The following is a 25,691-nucleotide window of genomic DNA, read 5'->3' as shown; positions in this document are numbered from 1 at the left end:
CATGCATTTTTGACTTTTGCAAAAGTCAGGTTGCACTGAAATATAAAGGGCCTTTCTGTGCATTTCCACAGCAAAGATTTACTAATCAAGTGACAGGTACCAGAAGACAAAGGATAGAAGAATTAATACACTGAAGCTATAGAACAAGGAGGTACAGTGGGGTCTTTCTGCCTAACCAATAGGGCAAAGCCCTGCTGTTGATGGGTGGAGGTGGTGGATGGCAAGATGGGAGCCAAAATGTTGGGAATAGAAACACAAGAGATTAGATGTATGTGTTGGCATCTTCATTCTTCAGGTCAACCCCTCAGAGTGAAAAAGAAAAATATCCACGTAAGGCAAGGCAATCAAAGAATCCCATGTGTAGACTTGGGAGACCCTATCTGTGACTGAGAAATATAATGGTGTTTTGAAAATTCTGTGCCTTACATGGCATAGGGGCAGAGAAGTAGTAATAGCTGAAAGAGGTGCTCTGTCAAGCAGAGCTGAAGAAAGCTCTTGCAAGGTAACACAGATCTTATTAAGGTGAAAAAAGCACCTTAAAATTATAAGACTTTCCCACAATGTGGACTCAAAAGTGCTAAGAGGAGAGAACAGAAGGAAGTATAGGTTGAGGACAAGTAGTTGGTAAGTGTGGGACATTGAAGATGAAGGTAATTACATTGTTCTGGGAAGGAGGAAAGGAAGGACAAAGCCAGTGAGTGAGTAGAGAAAGATACCTAGAAAAACTGGGTAGTTACATGGAAAGGAAAAAGTTTTAAATCAGAAAAGTGAAGTATTTTAATTGACAAAATCCATTATTAAATTCCATCAGTGAGAATGCTGATTCAAGAACAAGATAAGATTAATTATAAAAATTAAAGGCACTCTTTTGAACAATTTAACTTATGATCACTTTATATTTTACTGTTGTATTAATGTGCTTATTGCAAGACTAGAAATTTTGATGTAATGATGTAAAATTAACCTAGGTACTCTTATTATTAATTCTATCCCACAAAAATTTAGATATAAACAGAAAGAGATCATTAAAACTTCCATTAAAAAATAACAAAAGAAGTTTAAAATGTATATCATTTAATTATACAGAATTGTACACTTGAAGCCTATATTATTTTACTAACCAATGTCATCTCAATAAATGTAATAAAAATTAAAAATTTTTTCAACTGATTAATTCTTAAATAAAAATAATAAAGTATATTGAATGCCTACTGTGTGTTAGGCATTGATAACCAATGAAGATATAAAAAGGAATAAAGCATGTGTCTTATCTTTAAAAATTTAACATCATAACTATTTCTAACAATATTCTTAACTTGAAACTCTTAAGACAATTTCTACTTTACTTTTTCAATTCTTTTTGTAGTCATTGAACAAGTTTGTTTTGACTTTTATTTGGATTTATTTGGAAAGGTACACCTGTTTTTTGACTGTTTAGAAAATATTAATTATCACCGTCAATATGCTTGCAATATTTCCTGCCAGAAAGAAAAAAACATGCATGGCATACATCTCTGTGCTTAAACATCTCAATATCACATGAAATATACATAGGAGAGCAAATTTTAAATTGTAAATCAGTATGCATGTGTGTTTTATTATTTAAACAATAATGATGAGTATCAAAATCTTCTTAGAATATAAAAACAACCAGGTAATTACCTAGGATCTGTTAAGAACTTTGATTTCAATGTGAATTCCCAAACTATTCAACTATGTATTTTAAAACAATATTTATTTGAAGTTAAGGAAAAACCTTGTGACCCTGGGATTGCAAATTTTATCCTTTAGTACAAAAGTATTTATGTTTCATTTCATTCTATTCAGGCCCCAAATAAATATTTACATAGCAACTAACATTTGGATAACTGTTGTTGCAAATCATTTTGTAATACAATTTCTTGCCTGAAATTTCAGATAAGATTCCATTTGCCCAAACAGATATATCTATGTGAAGGCAATTTAAATCAGAGCCCTATATAAGCTATAAAAAAAAAAGGATATAAATGAGATTGAGTGAATTCACACTATATGATTAAAATCATCAACGGTATATATAAATGTAATGGCTAATATATGCATGTACTGGAAATGGAAGTAGCAATGGCTTACACATATAGTGATAACTATAGTGATCTTTGAGTTTTACACGTATTAGCGATATACTCGTCTCTATAGGCAGGAATAATGCTGTGCCTTTTTACAGAAAAGGAAACTGAGGAACAGAGAGGGTTAATCTACTGGTAAGCAAAAGAGCCTGCCTGGATTTGGATTTAGGCTGTAAAATTTCAGAGTGTGTGCACAGCACCACTAAAGTCATTTCAAAGATCAAATGCGTAATATGGCTCTGGGATATCTTGCCTTTCCAACCAAACACATAAGCAAAATTGACATATATATGGGACTGTCTAATTCTCTATTTCAAGTATCGCCCTAGTTCCCTATTCATGTAGCATATATGGATTTGAACTAGAATGTATTACATTTCAGAGAATCTCAGTGTCTCCACAAATTGCTCAAAGTTCGCACACTACTTAAGATTAGGAGTCTACTTAAACTCCTCATCCACTGTATTTCTCAATTTATCTATTGTACAGGTCCTTACATTTCAGAACTTGAGTTTCCCACTCCTTTCCTATGCTCTGAAAACTATCCGAACTCTTTTGAATATTTTTTCTCATATTTCCAGTTTTTCATCTATTGTAGGGGTGGGCAGTAAACTTGTTCTGTAAGGACCAGATAGTAAATATTTTGGGCAATGGTCTAGGTCACAACTCAACTCTGCCCTTGTGCTTCAAACACAGCCATAGACAGCAGAAAAAACAATAAATTTGGCTATGTTTCAAAAAACTTCTTTTCCTTTTATTTAAAGCAAGCAGAGGTCTGAAACTGGTATGTGTGCCATAGTTTTCTGATGCTTGACCTACCTTGTTATGAAACACTAGGAAACATTTATATTTTGCTCCACCTTTGGAGAGGGAAGCATAATGTAAAAATGCTCTCCCTTTTAGAGAAACCACTTAATCTATGGCACTGCTGTGTGTCTCTGTCAAACTTGTATTCTCTTCTCGACCACAATTTTAACTGAAAAGTCATTTTGAGCCAATGCTTGTGTAGCCTGTGTTTTTACAAACATTATTGCTCTTGATAGCCACAAGAAACCTGTGAGTTGTCTTATCCAAATCATTTCAACTTATAGAGATAATTTCTACAACAGGAACTATGGTGTGGCTCTTCTTCATCCAAAGCCTGTGCTCTTTTTACCATATAACACAATTTTTGCGTCACATGTGTAATTATTAGATGCATATTACCTATTAAATAGTATTTTTTCAAAACTTCCAAGTCCATTTTCTACATTCCACAAATCACTTAATATTTCTGACCTGCCTTCTTAAATTCCATAGAATTATTGGAACTCTGCATTATGACATTAATATGCCCATGTACTAGATTTCAGATGATAGTTTTGATAGTAAATTCTAATGGGATGAAAAGGAAATGAAATGTTATTACACTACTTACATTAATGTATTATTCAATCTACTTTAACCTGACAAAATGCTGAGAGCTAGAAATCACTAGGCTGTTGTACAGTTGATGAAATGTTGGATCCTAAATTCTAAATAATTTACCCAAGGTTTCAGAGCTGATAAGAAGCAGAAGCAGAATCAGAATTCATACACAGACAGAAAAGGTTTGTGCATTTGGAGATATCACGACATTTCTCACAGCTGAGTTATCTGTGGAACCCAATACCAGGTCCCAACTTCCATATCACCAACATATTTTTTTCTTATGTAAATTCTCCTTAGAATTGTCCATATTTCTTAATGAGGACCAGGAAAACTTGCTTGTGTCATTTGAACAGTGAAGTTAAAAATGTCAGCAATAACTTCAACATAAGTTTTATTACTGTTTATGTTCTAGAGAGCTTGGAACACTCTGAATGAAATTAAAATGCGTTTCCTTGGTGTGGAATTATGAACATTTGTCAAAATTGTTTTGTACAAAACTCTCTAGGTTTTCACAGCTGTATAAATGCTACCCCAAAGAAATAAGTGCAGACTGAATAAAAACTGATGTGGCATTTTTGCATATAATAAACAAAAATCCCTTTATTTTATCTTGCCAATGTTCTACAATAACTTCATTTATGTCGTAACTGTGTTACACATGTGCAAAGAAAGTACATGACATTTGCAGTACATTTAATGGTCTTCAATAAGTTTTTCTGGTTAGTTATATTTCTCTAGAGATTACCTTTCCACAGGAACTAATTTTATATGTTTTCTAACTAAAACCCAACCTTTCATGCTGTGCATTCAAAGTTACACCAAACATTCTCCACTCTATTAAAAGTAATTGAGTCAGAACATAAAGGTTTTTTAAATGAATGTGCACTGAACATTGTCCAACTTGGTTCAGGAAATAGATTTAGGGAAGTTTTTAATACTCTGCAAACTTTAAGGAGAGGAAATTACCTTTGGTTATTTAAAGCTAGAGAAGATTGGACTTGAGAACTTTAAGACAATGTGCTATCATCAACCCCAAGGCAGTGAAAGAGGGTCTTTTTTTTTTTTTTAAAGTAACTTAGTGTTTTATTTTTATAAATTGTGTTTTCACTCTTGGAAATTCAAACACCCTATAGTACTGGTTTAGGCACTTAGGATGTAAGATCTAGTTGGTTTTGTGTAATATGATGCTAAAAATGAAATAGAATCACTTGTAATATCAAACAATAATTTGAGCCCTCAACAACATTACAAATTGGAGGTGTTAACGCACTTGCACAAAATGATTCTTGGTGACTTTTCAAAGATTAAATTGCACAGTCTGTATGGACAAAGGAAGGAATTAAATCAGGATATGAATGAGTCCTATTTTATTAGGTAGATGTTCTACAAAGCCTAATACCATTGCTTTACCTGAAAAGTTAATCACTTCTTAAATTATTTTTTCCAATTGTTAACCTTCCAAAGAGTCATGCTAGCTTAAAACTAACATGACATAGTAGCTGTATTCGCTTAAAAGTTCACAGAAATATTTTACCGCTTTTAATTGTTTCAAGTTTATATAAAGGATTAAATATATTTTAAGCATCTACATTAAGTAACATGATTATTTCATTCTAATCTGAAAACCTAATTATCACCTTCTTATGGAGGACAAGAAACAGGTTTAGAGGCAAATTAATATATCCTATCAGTGGGGCAGTTTGTCACTTTATTAAATAATCATCTTGGCAAATAAGATTGTTATAAGGTTCATAAAATGAAGAAAATAGACAGGAACCCCTCACACTATTACACATTGAAATTAACTTCCCACAGGTTTTTAAACAGTTTACTGCTCTTTCACTGTGTTGGATCATAAAGTAGAAATGGCAGGATTAATTTCTCTTTAAAACATAAGAAGCAAATATATGCATATTTCATATTATCTTTTAAATGTAAACAGATTTCAGACACTACTCAGATCTAGCATATATTTCACTGTACACAAGCTTTAAAAAGTATGCTGTGTGTGTTACGGCAACAAGAAATCATGGTGTACTAGTAAAGAGGGTATGTAAAAGAGCTTACATAATTAAAACTAAGTAATGGCCTAAAATATACAGTTGCCACTAATTTCTGTACATTAAAGAGCTTCTATGTGCTTAAAAATGTGTTATTTGCTTATCTAAATAAGAAGTACAAGGAAACAATATAAAAATAAATGTAAAATATGAGATTCATGAAAAAGACTTTTGAAAGAAACATAATATTACTTGCATTTTTGGAATAATTATAAAATATTTTAAAAAGATCATTAAATACTTCTAAACCAAAGAGGTATGTGGAAAAAAGTTTTATAAATACAATAATCTATGTATTATACAAGAGTAATGCTACTATTCCTAAACTTAATTTTCTTTGATTTTGTTTTTAAATAAGAATTTCATGTTAGAATGCCCTCAGTTCCAATTAGAAAAGTGTTTAAGACATTTTGGCATTTATTTGGTTAGCAATGCTACAATTAAGAAAGAGTATCAACACTTTGACTTTTAGTTTGAAGTAAAGTCCTTTGCACATCAAATTAAAACTAGTCTTGTTCATCAAATATAATCAAGAGCTACTTAATTAGCAGGGCTAAGGTACACAGATGGCCTTTGACCTATCACAGATTGCTCAGATTTTGGCATTTTATAACAAATTTTTAAGTAGGCTGGCGGGGATTCAAATACAACTCAAATTACACTTTACTAAAAGAGATACATACTTCCATAAGCGAAGGACTACTGGTATAAAGATCTAAGACCTGGAATTAACACAACACTCAGCAAAACAATTTCTTTGCCAGAGTGCTTAAGAAAGGACTCTATTTCTGTGTTTTCTTGATCACAAGGATTGCTGCAATGACGGAGTGTGTGTGAGCCAGCGCCCTCTGCTGGCTGGATTCTTCAATTTCTTTAAAGTACTTCGCATCTCTTCAAACTTCACTAATAAGGATGTCCCAAAGCTTAATTCTTTCTGGAATTAAGAATCTATGGAACATTTATGTAAAAATTTTAATTTTAAATTGAATTGCAGGCATGCTAACAAAATTAGATTTTCCATGAGAGGCACAATAAAGTTAGACTCTTAAATTGCTTATCGTAAAAACTAAAGAAACACTTCAATAAGTTTTATGCCTAAATAATAAATAAATGCTTCTGACAAAATGGTATAAATAAGCAAACAAAGTAATTTAAATAAATGTCTCTGATAAAACTAGTAACTAATAATAATAATGTATATTATTATACATAATATATAATAATAATTAATAATAATAATGTATAATTACATATTAGTATAATTAGGAAAACATATGAAAATATAATTCACCAATGAGTTTAGGTCAGTCTCTTCAAAAGCATAACTACCATTTATTACGACAAGTATAGTTCAAAATAACCAAACCCAGTCAGATGACTCAATTATCACTACCCTGGATTTTAGCAAAGCTCCGGTTTACAGATGATGGAGCAAGAATGGCTCCTTTATAATGGTTCTTCATCTCCATTCCAGACATCCCACCAAATTCCTGGCCAGTAAAATGATGTGTTGTCTATGGAACTGACCTGCAGATCCCAGAGATACCTCCCATTCAACAAGCACAGAACAAAATTAATACTCTTCCTCTCACACACCATCTCTTCTTCCTACATTTACCTCTTGGTTGGTATTGTTACCACCCTGCCTTCATTCACCATTTCCTTTATGTACATAAACATACCTCTATCAATTACCAAGTCTGGCAACAGTAAACACTTTTTAGTTCTAAAAATCCATTTCTTTAGGCTTATGTCCTTGTTTAAAACCTATAATTGTTTCATATTACCTCAAGGATAAAGTCCCAGTTTCCAGTGGGACCAGCAAATTCTTTGTGATCTGAGTAGGATGAACAAATCTCCTTTAATCTTAACGTTTCTTACCTAGCTATGTGTCCATCGATGTATCTATATATCTATGTATCTATCTAGAATTATTTATACTCTCCACTACACCTTGCTATGTTTTATGTTACTTTACCTGAACGCATGGTATTTCTTCTATTGACTCCACAGTTACTTGTAAAGTGTCTATTCATTTTGTAGAACCATGTGCGAACATTGTGTTTTCTATAAAGACTTCCTAGCACCATACCACACCACCATCACATGAGAATAATTTTCCTTTTTATTCTTATGCGTGATACTTTGATTACTGCATTCATCTCATAGTACTATACGTTTACATGTATCTTTCCCCAAATAAACCATAAATGCTAAGAGGCTGGAATGGTATCAAACTCATCTTTTATCCTGAACAATAAAAATATTTTATTTTTTATACATATGCATTAAATGACTACTTATCTGGACAAAATGGTTAGTAACTTGCTAAACATGTACACTACGGCAATTTACTTATAATTCTAACTCAGTTATATGTAAATGTGTAAAGTGAGAATAATAATAGTAACTATCTCATAGGATTTTGTGAGGATTAAACAAAACAATCCAGGAAAACCATTTGGTAGAGTATATGAAATTGTCCAGCCTTTAAGAAATATCAGTGATGAGTTTTATTATAGTACATTGGTACAACAAAAGACAACTATTAGATCTTAATTCTGGGTATTAAGCTATAAGAATTCGCAATGAAAATAAGATGGCCACTATTACACAATTATTTTACATTTTCAAGGTAACCCAAGTCATTTCCTTTTCTGATATAATTTTTCTAATAAAGAAAGGTTAATAGCTGCAAAGAAAGCAACAGAAAGTTTTCATTAGACTTTGCATTCTTTTATGTCATATAATAGTTTTTGTTTAGTTTAGATATAAATATGGTTTAGATCATTAGGTAAATAGAAAACAGGATAAAGCATCTATTTTGAAATGCAAAAAAGCCAATAAAATTAAAGTTATTGAATGTGAATATAAATGGATTTCATACTGATAAATTCACAGATTACATGAATCATGGTACATGAATGTTTCTATACCATAGCAGGTATTATCAAAATTCCAGATGACCTTTCTAATTTGAATATGCCTTAGAAATTAAAAGACAATGAATTAAATAAGAAAGAAAGTTAATGATAGATGAAAACAAATATGTAAAACGATACATGTAAAGAACTGAATATGTCTATGTGTAAAAAAAAACAAATTATGCCATCACAGTGAGTAATAAACCTATCAAATTAGAAGTGTGGCATAAGTGGCATGTGCCTTGCCTAGAGATACAAGGACCTGTAAAGATTTAAACTTACAAAGCAGATAAATGTAGGGTTGGTTTCTTGAACGGGTTTTATTATATACAGTTTTCTACATACTACTTATAAGTATTTTTATTACATCACTAAACAGATGACATAGAAGATGAGGACCATAGAAAATTAGATACAAGCTACTTCCCAAAGCTTGTAAATGAATTAAGAAATGTGAAGTCTGTAAAAAGTCCAATTTATTTTTACATTGTACTAAGGTTTTGACAGAGACTGCTGATTGGCCCCTATTGTCCATTTTCCTTTCTTTATCTGTGTATCAGAAACTCCCAGGCTTTAGGTGGGCACATGAACCCCCAGCAGGAGACCACATTTTCCTGAGCTTTTGCCTTTCACAGTGGCTGCTTCACTAAGTCATAACGTGAGCAGAAGTGACAAGTGCGACTTTCAGTGGAAGAACGTGGTGAAGATGCTGTGAGCAGGGGACATGGAGATGAGAAGAACACCTTTTGGGGGGATGTCCTCTCTCCTTCTTACCTCAGACAAAAATAGACACTTCCTCCTGGCAGCACTTTGCACTCAATTTTGCACTTACCTTCTGTGATAATCTTTACCACATTTTATTTTGGTTTGTCTTCCCCACTGACCTGCAGGCTTTTCAAGGGCAGGGAGGATATTTAATTATTAACCTTACTTATTCTCCAAGCACTTTCATTTTATAGAAATATTTATTACTATAAATATTTTTTGTTACACATTAAAAATGGAAAGAAAATATGAAATTATGTCAAAGGGGTTTGTGTTAAAGTGGTAAAGATTTTTCTTTGGTTTTCTTCAAAATTTAGTAATTTTCATAATGAAAAATATAAATGTATTAATCTTTAATTCTTTACGGAGTAAATGATATATAAATGAGTATTCTTAAAATATGAGAAAAAATATCAGAACATTAGGCTATAAAATGAGAAGGGATTAATTTCCTATGAATCAATATTTGCTTAAGAAAATTATATATATATATATATATGATATATATACATAAAACATTTATATTTCCATTAGAGGGTAAGTCTCTTTGGTGATTAGTTAGTTTTTTGAACATACTTAGTTTTCTCTCAGCACTCAGAAAGCTTTTCAGAGAGCAGAGACCCAGGTTTTAAAACATTTAAATACATGTTACATAGCAAATCAAAGAAACACTAAAATAAAATAAGAAGGCTCATACACAACACAAAAAAGAAAAATCAGTGTTGAAGAAATATTGGTCATTCTGTTCCACACCAAAGATGTAAGAGACGGGAGACGGGACGGTGGGGGCGGGGGGGGTGCGGGGGAGGGGGGGGGCGGGCGAAGGAGGTTGGGAAACAAAATGAAACTCACGGGATACACTTTTACTTAATTATTTGAAGATAAAGGTACTAGGCCCTGTCAAATGTCTTTTATAGAATAAAATTATTCTAATACAGCGTTTAACTCCATTTAAAGTTGATTTGCAGAAACTTTAAAGTACCTTTAAAAACTAGGACTTGAATAGATATCTATACACCAATGTAATCAGCAACATCATTTGCAACAGCCAAAATAACCCAAATGCCCATCAAAAGATGAGTGAATAAACAAAACGTGGTATATGCATATGATGAATTATTCAGCCTTAAAGAGAAAGCAATTTCTGCCACATGTTATAATAGGGGCTAGCCTTGAAGACATTATGCTTAAGTAAAAGAAGCCAGTCACAAAAGGACAAATATTTTGTGGTTCTACTTACATGAAGTACATAGTAGTCATATTCATAGAAACAGAAAGAAGAATGGTCATTGTCAGAAGCTGGAGGGAGTTATTGTTTAATGGGTACAGACTTTAGTCTGGGAAGAAAAAAAATAGTTCTGGAGATGGATGGTGTTAATGGCTGCACAACAATGTAAACGCACCTAATGCCGTGAACTGTACACACAAATAGTTAAAATGGTACACTTTTCATTACATATATTTTACTATAAAAAAATGAAAAAAGTAGTTAGAAATATAGCATATGACTCAAATTTTGAAAAATTTTTCAAACAAAATAAACACCTAGCTTCATTCCTATGACTTTAATAAAAACCACACAAATGCATCTGTATAAACAAAAATAACCTTTATTCAGCATAAAGAATTCTATAAGTTTGTTAGTTTTGGTATGTAACAAAGACTATATTAAAGGGGGAGGGGAGTTGTAGAAGAGGTTAAAAGGAGTCAAATATAGGGTGATGGAAGGAGAACTGACTCTGGGTGGTGAACACACAATGTGAGACATTGATGATGTATTGCAGAATCGTACACCTGGAATCTATGTAACTTGACGAGCAACTGTCACCCCAATAAACTTTAATTTAAAAAAAATTAAGAAATAATAACTAACAATTAAGAAGAATATTGAAAACAGCAATCGGCAAGATCTTCCTTCATTTTAAATGTTTTCATAGCCTAGTGCAACTGTCATTTTGTCACCCTTTCCTGTGCACCACCAATTCTAAGATTAATTTCCTGACTGTGTACTTAGCTCTTTATTGCCAAATCCTGACTGGGTGGTGTGAACACACAATGTGAGACATTGATGATGTATTGCAGAATCGTACACCTGGAATCTATGTAACTTGACGAGCAACTGTCACCCCAATAAACTTTAATTTAAAAAAAATTAAGAAATAATAACTAACAATTAAGAAGAATATTGAAAACAGCAATCGGCAAGATCTCCTTCTTTTAAATGTTTTCATAGCCTAGTGCAACTGTCATTTTGTCACCCTTTCCTGTGCACCACCAATTCTAAGATTAATTTCCTGACTGTGTACTTAGCTCTTTATTGCCAAACTCCCTCGAGGTATAAAAATACAAATACCATACGGTTTCATTTATATGTGGAATCTAAAACAAAACAAAACAAACAAACACACAAATATAACAAATCAAAAACAGGCTTATAGAGAAAGAGACCAAAGGAGAGGTTGCCAGAGGGGAGAAGGATGGGGGGGATGGCTGGAAAAGATAAGGGGAATACAGTCAATAACATTGTCATAAGTTTGCATGGTGACAGATGATCTAGAATTAGTGGGGTTAGCACAACGTGAGGTATACACATGTCAAATCATCGTATACCTGAAACTAATATAACTAATATAATATACACCGACTACACTTAAGTTTAAAAAACAGCTTAAAATAAAAGATCATGGATGAAAACATAAATGTATTTTTAAAACATTTAAAAAAATAAATCATTTCAGATCCCTTCAGAGACTATATTACCAGAATCATGATTTAACAGACATCTCATGCCCTGAGTCCTTTAGGCCTCAACTTTTGATATTCAAAAGCCAGAATTATAAAATTTCAAATCTACTCTCAAACGTTTGTCTCTATAATACATTTCAAGTCTGTGGACATTTAATAACTGAGAACGGTGATCCCTTCCTTCCCAACCCTTTCATGAAGTAGTAGACACAGTAGAGTTTGGAAAAAAGAAACGCCAGATAATTAAATCAAAATACATCAAGAAATTATAAACACATCAAGTAGTATTTCAAATTATTAATCCTCTACAAATTCTGCAAGAAGGGAGTGCAGGGTGGTTTGGGAGCCAAACCTAGCCTGATGGAACAAGGGAGGAGTAGCCTCAGGACGAGGCAACTAAGCAGGTATCAGTCTAATAAACAGCAAAGGCCAACATAAAAGGAGGGACGGGCAGGTACAGCAAAGGGGAAAGGAAAGATCAAAAGGCAGGCTAGGCCCCAGATCGTGGAAGGCCTTCTACATTAGTAAGGACCTGAGAAATCAGTGGGTTTGATAAAAGAAGGTAAGTTAGCATTTTTCAAAGATCACTCTCAAAGACATTTCAAGAGATTAGAGAAAAGAGTATATGCTGAGGAAAAAGTATATCTCAGAATTCTGAGAACGGCTAACAATTATGGCTTGGTTAGACAGCAGAAGAAGCCATAAATAAAACTCAAAGCTTCATATAAGCCGTTAAGATGGTGTGTTGAATGGACTAAGACAAGTTTCAGAAAGAGAAATTGACACATTCAATTTCTGTAGAAGTCAAAAAACATTATATATATAACCTAGGAACTTAGAGATGTTTTGTGACCTCAATGAGAACAGCTGCACGCACATCAGTGGAATGGAATACAGATTACATTGTTTTTTCATAAAGGAATGAATGAGTAATGAAAAAGTGTAGAAAATTTATTCAAAGAGTGGCTGTGAAGGTCATTGTAGTGCTTTCTATAGAGATGAAGCCATATTGTTATTTATACAATCTATCTAAAGAAAGCTATATATAAAACATACCATACCATTTATCACCCTCACCAATTTTCAGCAAATAAGAGGTACCTTTACCCCTAGGTCTAGCATGATAAAAATATGGGTGCCCAGTATGAGGTCTCAAGGTCAGTGTCAGTGATTAGCAGTAAGTGGTATTAGTGAAATGCAACCAGCCTTAAGACTGCTCAAATATTACTAGAAGCAGAGGACCCAGAAAATGAGGTAAAAAGAAGGGAATTGGAAATTCCAACATACGTTATAACTCAAGAACCAAAAGAGAGAAAGTTCCATGGGAAGAAGGGACATGGAGAGACAAGGAGATATTTCAGAGGGACAGTTTATTCCTGACTGTGTGTACATGTCTTAAAAGTTTGAGCTTTGGTTCTGCTACCATGTTTCCCTGAAAATAAGACCTAGCAGGACAATCAGCTCTAATGCATCTTTTGGAGCAAAAATTAATATAAGACTTGGTCTTATTTTACTATAAGACTGGGTCTGATATGATATGATATGATATGATATAATACTGGGTCTTATAGTAAATTTTGCTTCAAAAGATGCATTAGAGCTGATTGTCCATCTAGGTCTTATTTTCGGGGAAATATGATACTATGAATCGTCATATGGCCAGTATCAACCTCTGTAAAATGAAAACAGCAATAATTACAGAGTAGATTTACTCTGAGGAACAAAGAAAATATTGTATGATAAAAAAAAAACACTTAATGACTTGGAAGAGTTATTCCTAAATAAATAGTAGACTTTATTAAAATTCTATGTTGTGATATCATTCCCATTAAACTCTAAGTTATTTTGAAAGAAGAACCTGGTAGTATTCATCATTGAAAACCCTTGTGTGGAGTATTAAAATATGTTTTGATACCCCTCTGATTGAAAGGTGTTATCGATGTCCCCTTTCTTTGAATCTGAGTGAGCTTTTGACCACGTCAATTGATATGAATGCAGTGAACATGAAATCATGAGACTTCCAAAAGTAAGTCAAAAATAGGCCAAACAGCTTCTCATTGCCCTTTGGAAACATTCACTTTTGGAGGACTGAGCTTCCATGTCAGAAGTTTGGCTATCCCACGCCACCACACTGTGAGAAAGCCCAGGCCACATGGAGAAATCCATGTAGGTACTTGTGATGGTTAATTTTACGTGACAACTTGAGGGGCTACAAAGTGACCAAATTAAACATTGCTTCTCGGTGTGTTTTGAGAGTGTTTCTGGATGAGATTAGCATTTGACTTGGTGGACTCAGTATATTACCCTCCCCAATGGGGGGTAGGCATCATCCAAACTGTTAAGTGCCTGAATAGAATAAAAGGCAAAGGGTGGAGGAATTCCCCCTTTTCCCACTGCCTCATTGATTGAACTGGGATAGCTCATCTTCTCTGATCCCCGGGATTAACACGATCCGCTTCCCTGGTTCTCAGGCCCTCAGACTCAGATGGAATTACACCACCACTTTCCTGGGTCCCCAGATCGCGGAAAGCAGATTGTAAAACTTCTTAGTCACGGTAACCAAGTGAGCATGTTGGTTCTGTTTCTCTGAAGAACTCTGACTAATATAGTGCTCCAGGTAAGGTCTCAACCAACAAACAGCATCAGCTACCAGACATGAGAGTAACCAAGCCTCAGGTGATTCCATCCCTTAGATGTCAATTCACTTTCAACCGTTGAGTCTTCCCGGTTGAAAGCCCAGACGTGAAGAAGCAGAGACGCCATCCCTGCTTTGCCGTGATTCAATTGCTGATCTCCAGAGGCTATGCACATACTAAAATGGTTGTTTCATACTGTTGAGCTTTCAAGTAGTTTGTTATGTAGTAATAGTAAACAGAAGAGATTTTGATCATGTGGAAACGCTGTGCAGCCATTACAAAAACAAAAACATAAAAAATGTGACATTTGCTTTGAATCTGAATGGTGAGCAGAACCTGGAAGGGACAGGACACTCACAAGCCTTAGGAAATTGTTAGTGAGGGCTTAGACAATATAGGAACAGTGTTATTGAAAAGGGGAGGAAATCGATCCCATATTATTGTGGCTAAAAGTTTGTTATGAAGCAATAGTAACTGGGATAACTTGGCAAATCCTACCAAATGTTGACACAGTGTGTTTGACAAATAAAATCTTTTAAAAATACCATAAAGTTATAGCATTTCTGGTATTTTTCTTATTAGAAACTTAGGTGGGAAGGGAGAGACTTCTGAGAAATTAGAATAAAAATATTCATATATAATCATCAGATTTTGTGCTTACACTTCCTAACTCTCCTCAAGAGTTTTACATTATATTAAGGAAACATTTTCTTTATATTTTCAAGCTAGTTCAGGTGAGTATGAACATATAGGATGAGAGCTGCTTAAGTAAGAGTCACTATGTTGTAAAAACACTGGTCATGTAGAAACACAAAGTATAACATACAAACTTCAAAATGCTGCATATGTGAGAATATTATTTTTTTCTCTTCAAAGTTAATGTGAGGGAAAACTTTTTTAAGAAAAATAAATCAGCCATTCAAGGTTAATATTTTAGAACTAATTATGTTCAGTCAGAAAATAATGCTGAACATATCCACATAAGAACATGTATTCCAAAAGAAAAGGCATTAGTGATTAATGCTTGGGTGGAGCAAGAAGCAATGGATAGTATCTAATTAGTTCCAATTAGCCATGCCAGGGGATTATTTTCGAGGTAAAATTACCTTATAATGAGGTGATTAACCTCTTTGGAAAGAGTTCAAGATAGACTAACTTTATACTGAATATGCCCTGTGAAGAAGTGATATAACAAGGGTCCTCAAATTTGTTGCGAGGGATAATTCCTACTAAGAATCAATTGATTTTATTCTAGAAGAACCAAAGACTTTTATTGTATTATTGATAGAGTGAACTCTAAAGCATCTAGATGTTATAAATTAGGTATTTCAACTTCATATGAAATTAACTAACCTAGGTGGCACTAACTTTTTCTAAAGGCTATAGCATTCAAACTCTTATCAATTCCAAATTCTAGCCTATAGATTATCTACAAACATCAAAAAAAAAGGAAGTCTGCCATTGACATTGATCAATGTCACAGGCTCATTCCCCAAAGTCAGCTGTCCATTGCCTAATTAGTTTAGTGGATCCCCTCAGTCCCCGGAGCACAACTGGTTCTTGTTATAGTTAGAGAGACTAATGCTTGAGGGGAGTGGGTCTGAGCACACAGGAAACAGAGCTTCAATGTTTTAAACACAAAAACACTTGGTACATTGAGAACAGGGTGCTTAGAAACTGTAGCTTTTACTGCTGGCTAAACTTACATTTGCTTATTTCCTTAAAACAAATAAGTTATTTATATGGACTGGTTGAAATTTTATACACATATAAATTTACATATAATCTAATGCATATATAGTTGGTGGCAACTTGAAAAGAACAAGAAATAATTTAATTTTGTGTTCTAATTTGAAAAATATTTCCTGAAAGATTCCATGTAGGCATAGAAACTGTAATCATCTGATTTTTTTGTTAAACTACTTTCTTACTGTTCAGTACTCCTCCTTATAAGAAAATACTCTGTCATGCATGTTTCACCTGTGATTTTGTGCACATGTCTGAATCAACTACTGTTACTTCATAAATCTTGTTTCTCAATTTGGTATCCTAAAAAGCGAATGTGTGCATCTGTGTGTGTATAAAATTTTTGCATAAAACACATGTAAATTCATGTAAAGCAAAAACACAAATCCTAGGAAGAGACAAGCAAAATCAAGGAGGAAAATATTGGGAAGATTTGCATGGAATGATACTCATAAAATATAAGAATCTTATAAACAGAAACTAGAAATAAGTGTTTCTTTTTCAGCTAAATCAGAGAGTATACAAGCAACCCATACTTGAACATATATTCTTTAGAGCTCAATGGTCACCTGAATTGGGGAGCCCCAGAAAACATCCTTAGGTCTGTACTATTACAATGTAAACTTTTTTTTCTAGTTTATATTCTTCTACAGAAACTATCACTATCTAAGGTTTCTATGTAACTCCAAATTCATTTTCCTCCTATGACATAGAGATTTGAAAGATTCAGTGTCTAGATGGCTACCTGTCATATAAAAGGGGCTGCATATTAAACATCTATAGAATAAATAATTACCCAATCAATGGCAGATAAGCAGTATTTTATCCAAACATTAGAGCCCTGATTGGAAGACAAATATACCACTGAATAATAAATAATTTAGTGAATAAATTTAGCAAATATCTACTGAGTGCTAATTATGTTTCATGCACTATATAGATACGTACTATATAGATACTAAAATCCCAGAGAGAGTTTCATTTCATGATCTCTCAAGGCCTATTGTTAAAAACATCAAGAATCACTCCACAGAATGAGTGCAATTTTAAAGGCATAGCAAATTTTCTAAATTCATTTATGATATTAATTTGGTAATTTGGAAAACATAGACTATTTTTAAAATTAGGGTTACTAATACAGTCATATTACATTGTCAGCCTATTATACACATTTGTCAGTTTTGTTTCTTTTCTTCACACATTTGGAAGGCAAAACTTTCCGACATACCTAATATCACTACATAGAATCTGAGTTAAATTGCCTTGTTTAAATTCACACACCAATGTTAGTTTTCTAGTTGTAGATTTCATCATAAAAAGCAAAAAGTAGTACGTCTGAATGGGGCGGGGTTGGGGGTGGGGTGGCGAAGAAAAGGATCTTTATCTCATTAAAGGAGTTAGAGACCAGATACTTTTAAATAACCTGTGTGGATTTAATGAAATAGTATCTTTGCAGAGTATTGCTGGCCTTCAGTGTTTGTTAGCAAATGGCACTATGCACTGTATATTAAGAATTTGAGTTGGTTCTCTGAACACAAACTATGACTACACTATTAAAAAAATTTTGTAAAACCGCCAATACTTTTTCTATACCTAGTTCCTACTTTGCATATTACTTTAAATCCTTGTCAAAGTTACATGGTTTTATTCATGGAATTAAATAGTTCTGCATTTCCCCCCAAATTATCATAAACCTTTATACTTGTCATTTTAATTGATGCATATTTTTGTGTTTCAGTTTATAGTTATTAATGTCATTATTTTTTTTAAAGCAAGAATTTAAATTGCTCCACCTAAATAGAACCAGGAGAGGCATAATGGATGTGAATTATAAAAATGTAAATAAGATTGTACATATTAATAGCCAAGTTATATAATTATTTTAAATACCAATATTATGTAATAGTTTTAAATAATAGTAGCATAAATTCTTTAACGATGATTTTGTTTTAAGTCTAAAAGAATGGAAATATGTATTAAAATTCAGTTTGAACAAAATCTTAAAGTTTAGAAAGTTGAACAGCATGCTACCTTTTAACAGTTGACTTAGATTTACATAGAAAATTTGAAAAGAATATGATATAAACCTCTCAAGTAGCACTCTTTTAAGCACCGGAAAAATCATTATCTTTCCCAGTTCTTTCAATTTCTGTCATAAGAAGCATAGAGTGCAGAACTATATATTTTGGTAATTAATTTCCTTAAGATAATGTTGGAAACATCATGTTCTTTAAAATATAAATGAATTTCAAGGTGAGCATTCTAGAGGATAGTATTAATGGCATATGATTTATTGTGACAAGAAATCTGATCTGAAACACCATTATTAGGAGTACTTAAAAAAAATCCATTTGCAAATTCCTGAAAATATGAAAGAGTGCTATGGCTGAACCTGTCTCAATGTTGAAATCTGAAAATCTGTCCTTTTAAGTATGAAATTGCTTGTGCACAATATCTGGCATAGAAATTTATTAGAAAATGTTCGTATGCTAAATATGTTGCATTATAGTTTAGAGAATTACTTAAATGCTTACAATCCTGAGTGAAAAGGCTTAATCTATAAAAGTGCAGGCCGAAATATATATGCGTAATTGATTTAGTAAAATGTGTAATTTTGGGTGGATTGTTATCTTAAAAAATAGTTGGTCAATAATACAATGAGCATCTACTCTACACCTGGCATTCTTAGAACTCACAATAGAAACAGACAGATATGTGTCAGTCTAGGAGGTGTTTGTAGTTATTACTGTTCCAAGTGAAATATTCCCTTTAAACTATACAATCAAGATTTACTCGTGCCTCAAATTTGTATACTGGGATGTACAAACACATTGCTGTAAATGGCATCTTACCACAATGAACAGCAGGGAATGTTATAAATTAGTATTGTAATTGATAATAAAATAAGTAGATATATGTGAATAATAAACACCTGTATTATTAAAAAAATATAATATTCTAGAGAACAGAATTGATTAGCCACTGACACTTGAAGAAGGGTTACAAATACTGGCATTCTTATATGTAGGCTGTCAAATTTTTGAGTATCACATAAATGTATTGATACACCTCTGTATACTTTTAATTTTCCTTTCTTCCTCCCATCTCGCCCATCTCTATCTGTCTCTGCCTTTCTTTGTCTATCTTACCCTCTCTCTGCAGAATAATTTTGGGACAAACATGACAAACATCATTAAACTGTTTTTAACCTTTAGATTTCTTAAAGCCACTAATGGGCTTTCAAATTGTGAAACTACTGAAGGGGTACACTGCATGCTGCATTTTCCAAACAGCATTTTTTAAAACCAATTTTAATACAGGAATATCGACACATGAATGCTTAATAGAATGGCTTGAGGGTAAGCACAGGCTAGTCGATTCTACAATATGGCTTTATGTATATTAATAAATATGTTCATTTCTAGGACACTCAAGGTATATTATCAAATGCTAAATCTATAAAGTGAATATAATTTCATTGTTACATCGATTTACGTTTATGTATTTCATGAAATAAAATTAAATCTTGTAAAATGAAATGTCTCTTTATTCTAGATGTAAAGAAAACTTATAGGGGCAAATTTTTAATTATATTATTTTCGACTTAATTTTTTAATATACATGGCACAAAATTCAAATAGTACAAAATTCAAATAGTGCAATGAAAATTCAGTCTCCACCCCAACCACTTGGTTCCCTTTTTCCAAACAAAACCAGAGTTAAACGATTTTTGGAATCCTTCTACAGATTTGTGTGCAATACACGTATTCATATATACACTTTTTTCTTTAAAACTAAACTTATAGCTGCCTGAACTATGAGAGAAAAAGCAAACCATAACACAATGATTTATCATTTGTAAGGTAAGAAAGAACACAAGGCAAAAACCTAAGGAAGGTATTAGAAATAGTTTTCATATGTTTTGATAAATATTTAAATAGGTAAATTTAATGAAAAATCAGATAGGACCTCACTAATCATGAAACTGTTTACTAGGATGATTCTTGTGTAAAGTAGTACACAAATGTCTAGAGTTAAGAAAAATCTATAATAATTCTGCAAATACATTTTACAGCACTTTTTTTTTAATGAACAAACATGGAAGAAAAGTATGTCAATGTACTAGTGTGAGTCAAAATTGAAATAAATATAAGAATTTCCAGAGGCAGGCAGTTGTCTAAAATGTGTTTTGTAACATTCATGACACAATTTCAACCTAGCCAAATAGAGAGATCACAGAACTTTTGGCTTTGAACATTAATATATAAATCACTGAAATATATATATCTATACATGTATATATCATCTATCTCATCTATAAATGCTGATTATGATTTTGAAACTTCATGAAGTGAACAGAGTAGAAATTGGTATAATTGAGGCAAAACATGATTTACTTCTTCTGCCCATTTTTCCGAGGGAGTGGGTGAAGATAGCCATATTTCTTTCTAGAAACGGGGAGATACAAAGCCAAAGCTTTCCCTATTTCCCTGAATATCAGAACAAGTCAATGTCTACGTTATGAAAGGAAAACTGTTCACGTATTGCTATGGTGGCAAAATTTTGGTCATCAAGAATTTTCTCCTTGAAGAAAAAGTCTCTAAAAGAACTTTACATTAGCATTGATAGGTCTCTGGTTTATTTGCCATTTAGTTGAGACCAATAATGGACAAATAGTACAAAGACTAGAGGACGTCGAGGAGACCTTTGTAATATACAGTTAGTTGGCATTACCAAGTTAGAGCCCCATGTTTTTTCTCTTTGGGATTTGGGATGATCAACCCTTCACATACTTAGCCATGCAAAGACTTCAGCATGTCTTAATAAACTATTATCTTCACTTTACATTTGAAATCTTTCTTTTCAGCACATGAGAATGGACTAGAGATGACCACATTGCATTTCCCATTGTAATCGCATTAAAACCTAAAAGGAACATTTGAATTCATTCACAATCTTGTCTTAATATTTACACACCGAGCCGTATTCAGTGATCATATGTGAAACATATTACACCACATAGTGATCCTTTTTGTGAGATATTTATCAATAGCAACCAACATTAAAATTTCATCATTTATCTGACCTGCTGTTGAATTTCTCTGGGTGTTTTTCTCTCATGATGTGGAATCTGTGTGCAATGGAGGCATCCTAAGGAGAGAAACAGAAAAGAAAAATGGGACAGTTTACGATCCAATCATCTTGTGGAAATAAAGATTAAAAGAGAAAATATTAATTAATAATATTTCAAAATTAACTTTTTTTTAACAATAGCATTGCCAAGAAGATGTTCTGAAATTATGCAAAAATTTCAGTTATTCCACATAACTCCTGTGCAAGTCTGATTATGTCACCATTTCACCATTGGTAACTTGTCATATTTACTTCTAGGAATTGATTTTTCCTTAATTTATATATCTCCTTTAATAAATTGTTTTGGTCTCATGCTCAAGGTTTAAGATAGTGCATGTGAGCATATATGTTAAAAGTTGTTGAGAATATTGTTACACAGAGCTGGAATGATGGACTAAGTGGAGAAAAAATCAGGAAGAGAAGCTCCTAGTCCTTTGAAATTAATTATGTTAAAAAAGACAGTGGGGAGGGTACATATCTAGTAAAACTAAGTATAGCACATGACTTCAAAGTTTGTTAACAGTGCCTTGGATGTGTAATTATTAACTGTTTGTTCCATAAGCAACTTTCTGACACAGGTATCTTAACTTGCTTAATGAAGAAAAACAACAAATAGAAACTTTTAATTTTGGATTATTGGTGACAAATATAACTAGGCTCTGAGACCCCAAATGCTGGTGTTCAGGACCCTAATGGATATTTGTTCTTTTTAGGAAATCCATTCAGAGTTCCTATAAGACAGAATCGCACTGAATGTGTGAGATTCATGGAATACTGTGATTCTTAGCTTTTCAAGCACACAATTTCTGTTGACTTTTAACAGTTGCCCCTGTTATTCCAAGAAAGGAGATATTTTCCCATTCTTCATCTACACTTGATTAATCATTCCAATGAGAAAGTAAATATTTACCAATCATCTCAATAGAAACAGGACGATTGTGATTAACTGCTAATTCTGTTTCATAGTAGAGATAAAGGACAAAGAAAACCAAGCACAAAGGAAATAAAGAAGTGTGTAATTGAGAGAATCTCCAAAACACTAATCAAGGACTAAAAGTCTAATGAATGAATGAAAAGACTAATGTGCTTACTCATGCATAACAAAACATGAGGCACAACAAGAGAGGGACAATGCCCACTGCAGATGGCAAACAGAGAGTGGCTTTTTCCTACAAGACAGAGCTGTGACAGACATGTAATTTTTTCTGTACACTTTATCCTCAAAAAATTGTCAACTACTTGAATTAATTCATAAGTAAAAGAACACAGGTGTATAGATAGGTATGTATAGAAACAGCATTATAAAAGAGTTACCAAAAACAAAACAAACAAAAAAAAAAACACCACCTCTATGGTTTGATATTCTAAGATATAACAGTTTATATATACATGGTCACTTCCTGGTTTGCTAAGAAGCAGGAAAATCAGGATGGTTCGCTTTTATTGCTACAATAGTTCTCAAACCCAGTCACAGAGTTCCTTTATTTTTTGCATTCTCACTAATAAGTCATAAATATATTCTATTTAGAATGTGAAGTTGTCTATTGTGTTATGAAATTATAGGAAAAATCTGAGTTGGGCCTCTTTATGATATATTATGCAGCATGACCATTAATTAATTTTTAAAAATCATTTATTTTGATGTTAACTCTAATCTGTTTCAAAATCAATTTATAATACCTTATAATTAATGCATACAGCCAGCAGACCTGTTACAACAAAAGCAAAGAAATATGAATCAAGTACTAAGAATGAATGATCAATATTGGTTATCCATAGGGAGATTATCATTGAAGTTACTTCTGCTTGAATTATTTGTTTCTGCTAATTAGAGAACTGAGACTTTAAAAAATGGATTGTGTAGTATAATTTGCTTTATAAGCATATACTTTTGTAGTAACAAATCTCTTCCTTTCCAAAGGAACAGAAACGGGGGTGGGAGATGGCGAGGAGAGAAGAGGAGAGGAACAGAAGAAGACTATTTAAATAGACTGGACTATAACTGAGTAAATTCCTAGAATATAGAATGCAAAATAGCCAAAGATAAACTTAATGTTACCTCTACCTCCAGGCTACTTGGGTAATGGATTATAAAGATAGGGGGGAAAATAAAAACTACCAAGTAACACTGGCATGCCTTTCCTGTGTTGAATGGGTTCACCACAAGAGAGTTAGCTTTGCTGACTATGGGATTGATAAGGAACAATGACAGCAGGTGTTCATTTGGATGAGAATTCACACTAATCCCATGGGACCCTGTCTCTTTGGCATAACCCCAGAAGGCCTGAAAAGAGAACTGCCAAATGCTGTAAACTCATCCAGCAGCCTTATTTTAGGATTCTCTAAAAAAGAGACCAAGTAAGAAAAAGCTAAAATAGTATTGTTTTCTTTCTTTTTTCCCCCTTTTTAAAAATATAAATGTTGTTCTCCTCAATGTATTGCAATTTTTTAGTAAACAGAAATTAAATCAGCATCACTTCCATAACCTGGAATACGCAACTTTGAATTCAGACAGATTTCACTTCCAAGACTAGTGACTTTCAAAAAATATTTATTATGTGGAGTCACAACTTCTTTATCTTTAAAAGAGAATAGTGATACTCCTTTACAGTATTCTGATGGAGCTATTTTGAGATTTTTCTGAATAGCAATTGTAAGAGTATTCTCTATAGCTGGGCTGTTCATTATTTTATATTCACACCAGGATTTTACTGAAAGTAAGAGGGGTTGTTATTGCTAAAACATAAATTTCATAATTTTGAAATGTGTATTTCCTGACTCTCAAATTGGTTTTATGATTTCCAAACTTATAAATATTTTTGTTTTAATTAATTTTAAAAATAAATTCTAAGAAATAAAAATAAAATACACCCATCTTTGTTAAAGCAAACAAATTTAAATCTCAATATGTTGATTTTCTAAGCAGCAAAAAGTAATTTTTCTTTTCTTTCTTTCTTTTTTTTTTAAGCGGCACAGCTCATAGTGGCCCATGCAGGGATTGAACAGCAACCTTGGTGTTTTTAGCCCCATGCTCTAACCAACTGAGCTAACCAGCTGCCCCAAAAGTAACTGTTCTTAAGATACACTACATATATATATACACCATGTTTCCCTGAAAATAAGACCTAACCGGAAAATAAGCCCTAGCATGATTTTTCAGGATGACATTCCCTGCACATAAGTCCTGATGTGTCCTTTTGGAGCAAAAATTAATATAAGACCCAGTCTTATTTTGGGGGAAACACGCTATATATATCTCAGAAAATCAGCTTCTTAGCTCTATCTGTATTTAATAGTTTGTCACTGGTATTTTCTGAAGAGTGATTTTTTTTCTTTTCCTGTAAGGGCTGTTTGTTATAATTATTTTTTAATAAGTTACCCTAAATTTCCAAAGTTGCATTTTTAAATGATTAATTTGAAAAATCTGATTATTTTGTGAGGATCTTAACATTTTACATTGAGAAAATACTCTATTAAGTGCTGAGATACCGGAGCTTCTAGCAAATTCTACTAAGAGAAGGACATTGTGAACACTAGTATTTTTCCTGAAATGCAAAATATATCTGCCCAAATACTGTAATAGGTACTATCTTTTTATTCCATTTAAGAAATTTCTCTGAAAAATGTTTCACAAAATATGCCAAATAAGTTTTTATTTTTATTTTTGATTATTGTATTATGATTATACCAAATTAAATACATTCTTAGTTTCTTTCCATTTCAGCATGGAATATAAAATAGCCAATTCCAAATGAGGATCATCAGAAGAGTTATTCCAAATGAATTATGGAATTTAAATTAAACTTTGCATACTAGATGAGTTTTCATTGTTAAGATAGTTAAGTTCCTCTTTAATTTTGGATGGATAAATTGCAATATCCCCCTCTGTGTGACTTATTTACTTTTTTTTATAACTGTAATTTCCTAAAAAGCTTCAAAAGCTGTATTTGTTGAATATTTTAAATATTTCCAACTCACTTTTTTTTCCTTCAAGGTATTATTTACATGCAATAAAATTCACCAATTTTAAGTATACAATTCATTAAGTATATACCACTTTTACAATCATGATATAGAAAATTTCTATCACCCTGAAAAGACCCATAATCCCTTTATACTATATATTTCATACTTATATACATCCCCCCCTTCTACCCAGAAAAA

At 32.7% G+C, this 25,691-nt stretch overlaps 1 protein-coding gene across 7 annotated transcripts in view; it reads right to left on the bottom strand.

Moving 5' to 3' along the window:
* The window catches only part of DGKB (diacylglycerol kinase beta), a 698,162-nt gene that overhangs the window by 264,374 nt on the left and 408,097 nt on the right, over positions 1-25,691 (bottom strand). For all 7 annotated transcript variants that reach the window (XM_033088916.1, XM_033088914.1, XM_033088918.1 and 4 more), the window contains one exon: positions 21,481-21,545. In XM_033088916.1, coding sequence (XP_032944807.1) covers positions 21,481-21,545 — 65 coding nt within the window. The remainder of the gene's footprint in view (positions 1-21,480; positions 21,546-25,691) is intronic.

The sequence above is a fragment of the Rhinolophus ferrumequinum genome, chromosome 20, assembly GCF_004115265.2.
Source record: "Rhinolophus ferrumequinum isolate MPI-CBG mRhiFer1 chromosome 20, mRhiFer1_v1.p, whole genome shotgun sequence".
NCBI classification, from domain to species: Eukaryota; Metazoa; Chordata; class Mammalia; order Chiroptera; family Rhinolophidae; genus Rhinolophus; species Rhinolophus ferrumequinum.
This window is presented reverse-complemented; position numbering and strand designations above follow the sequence as displayed.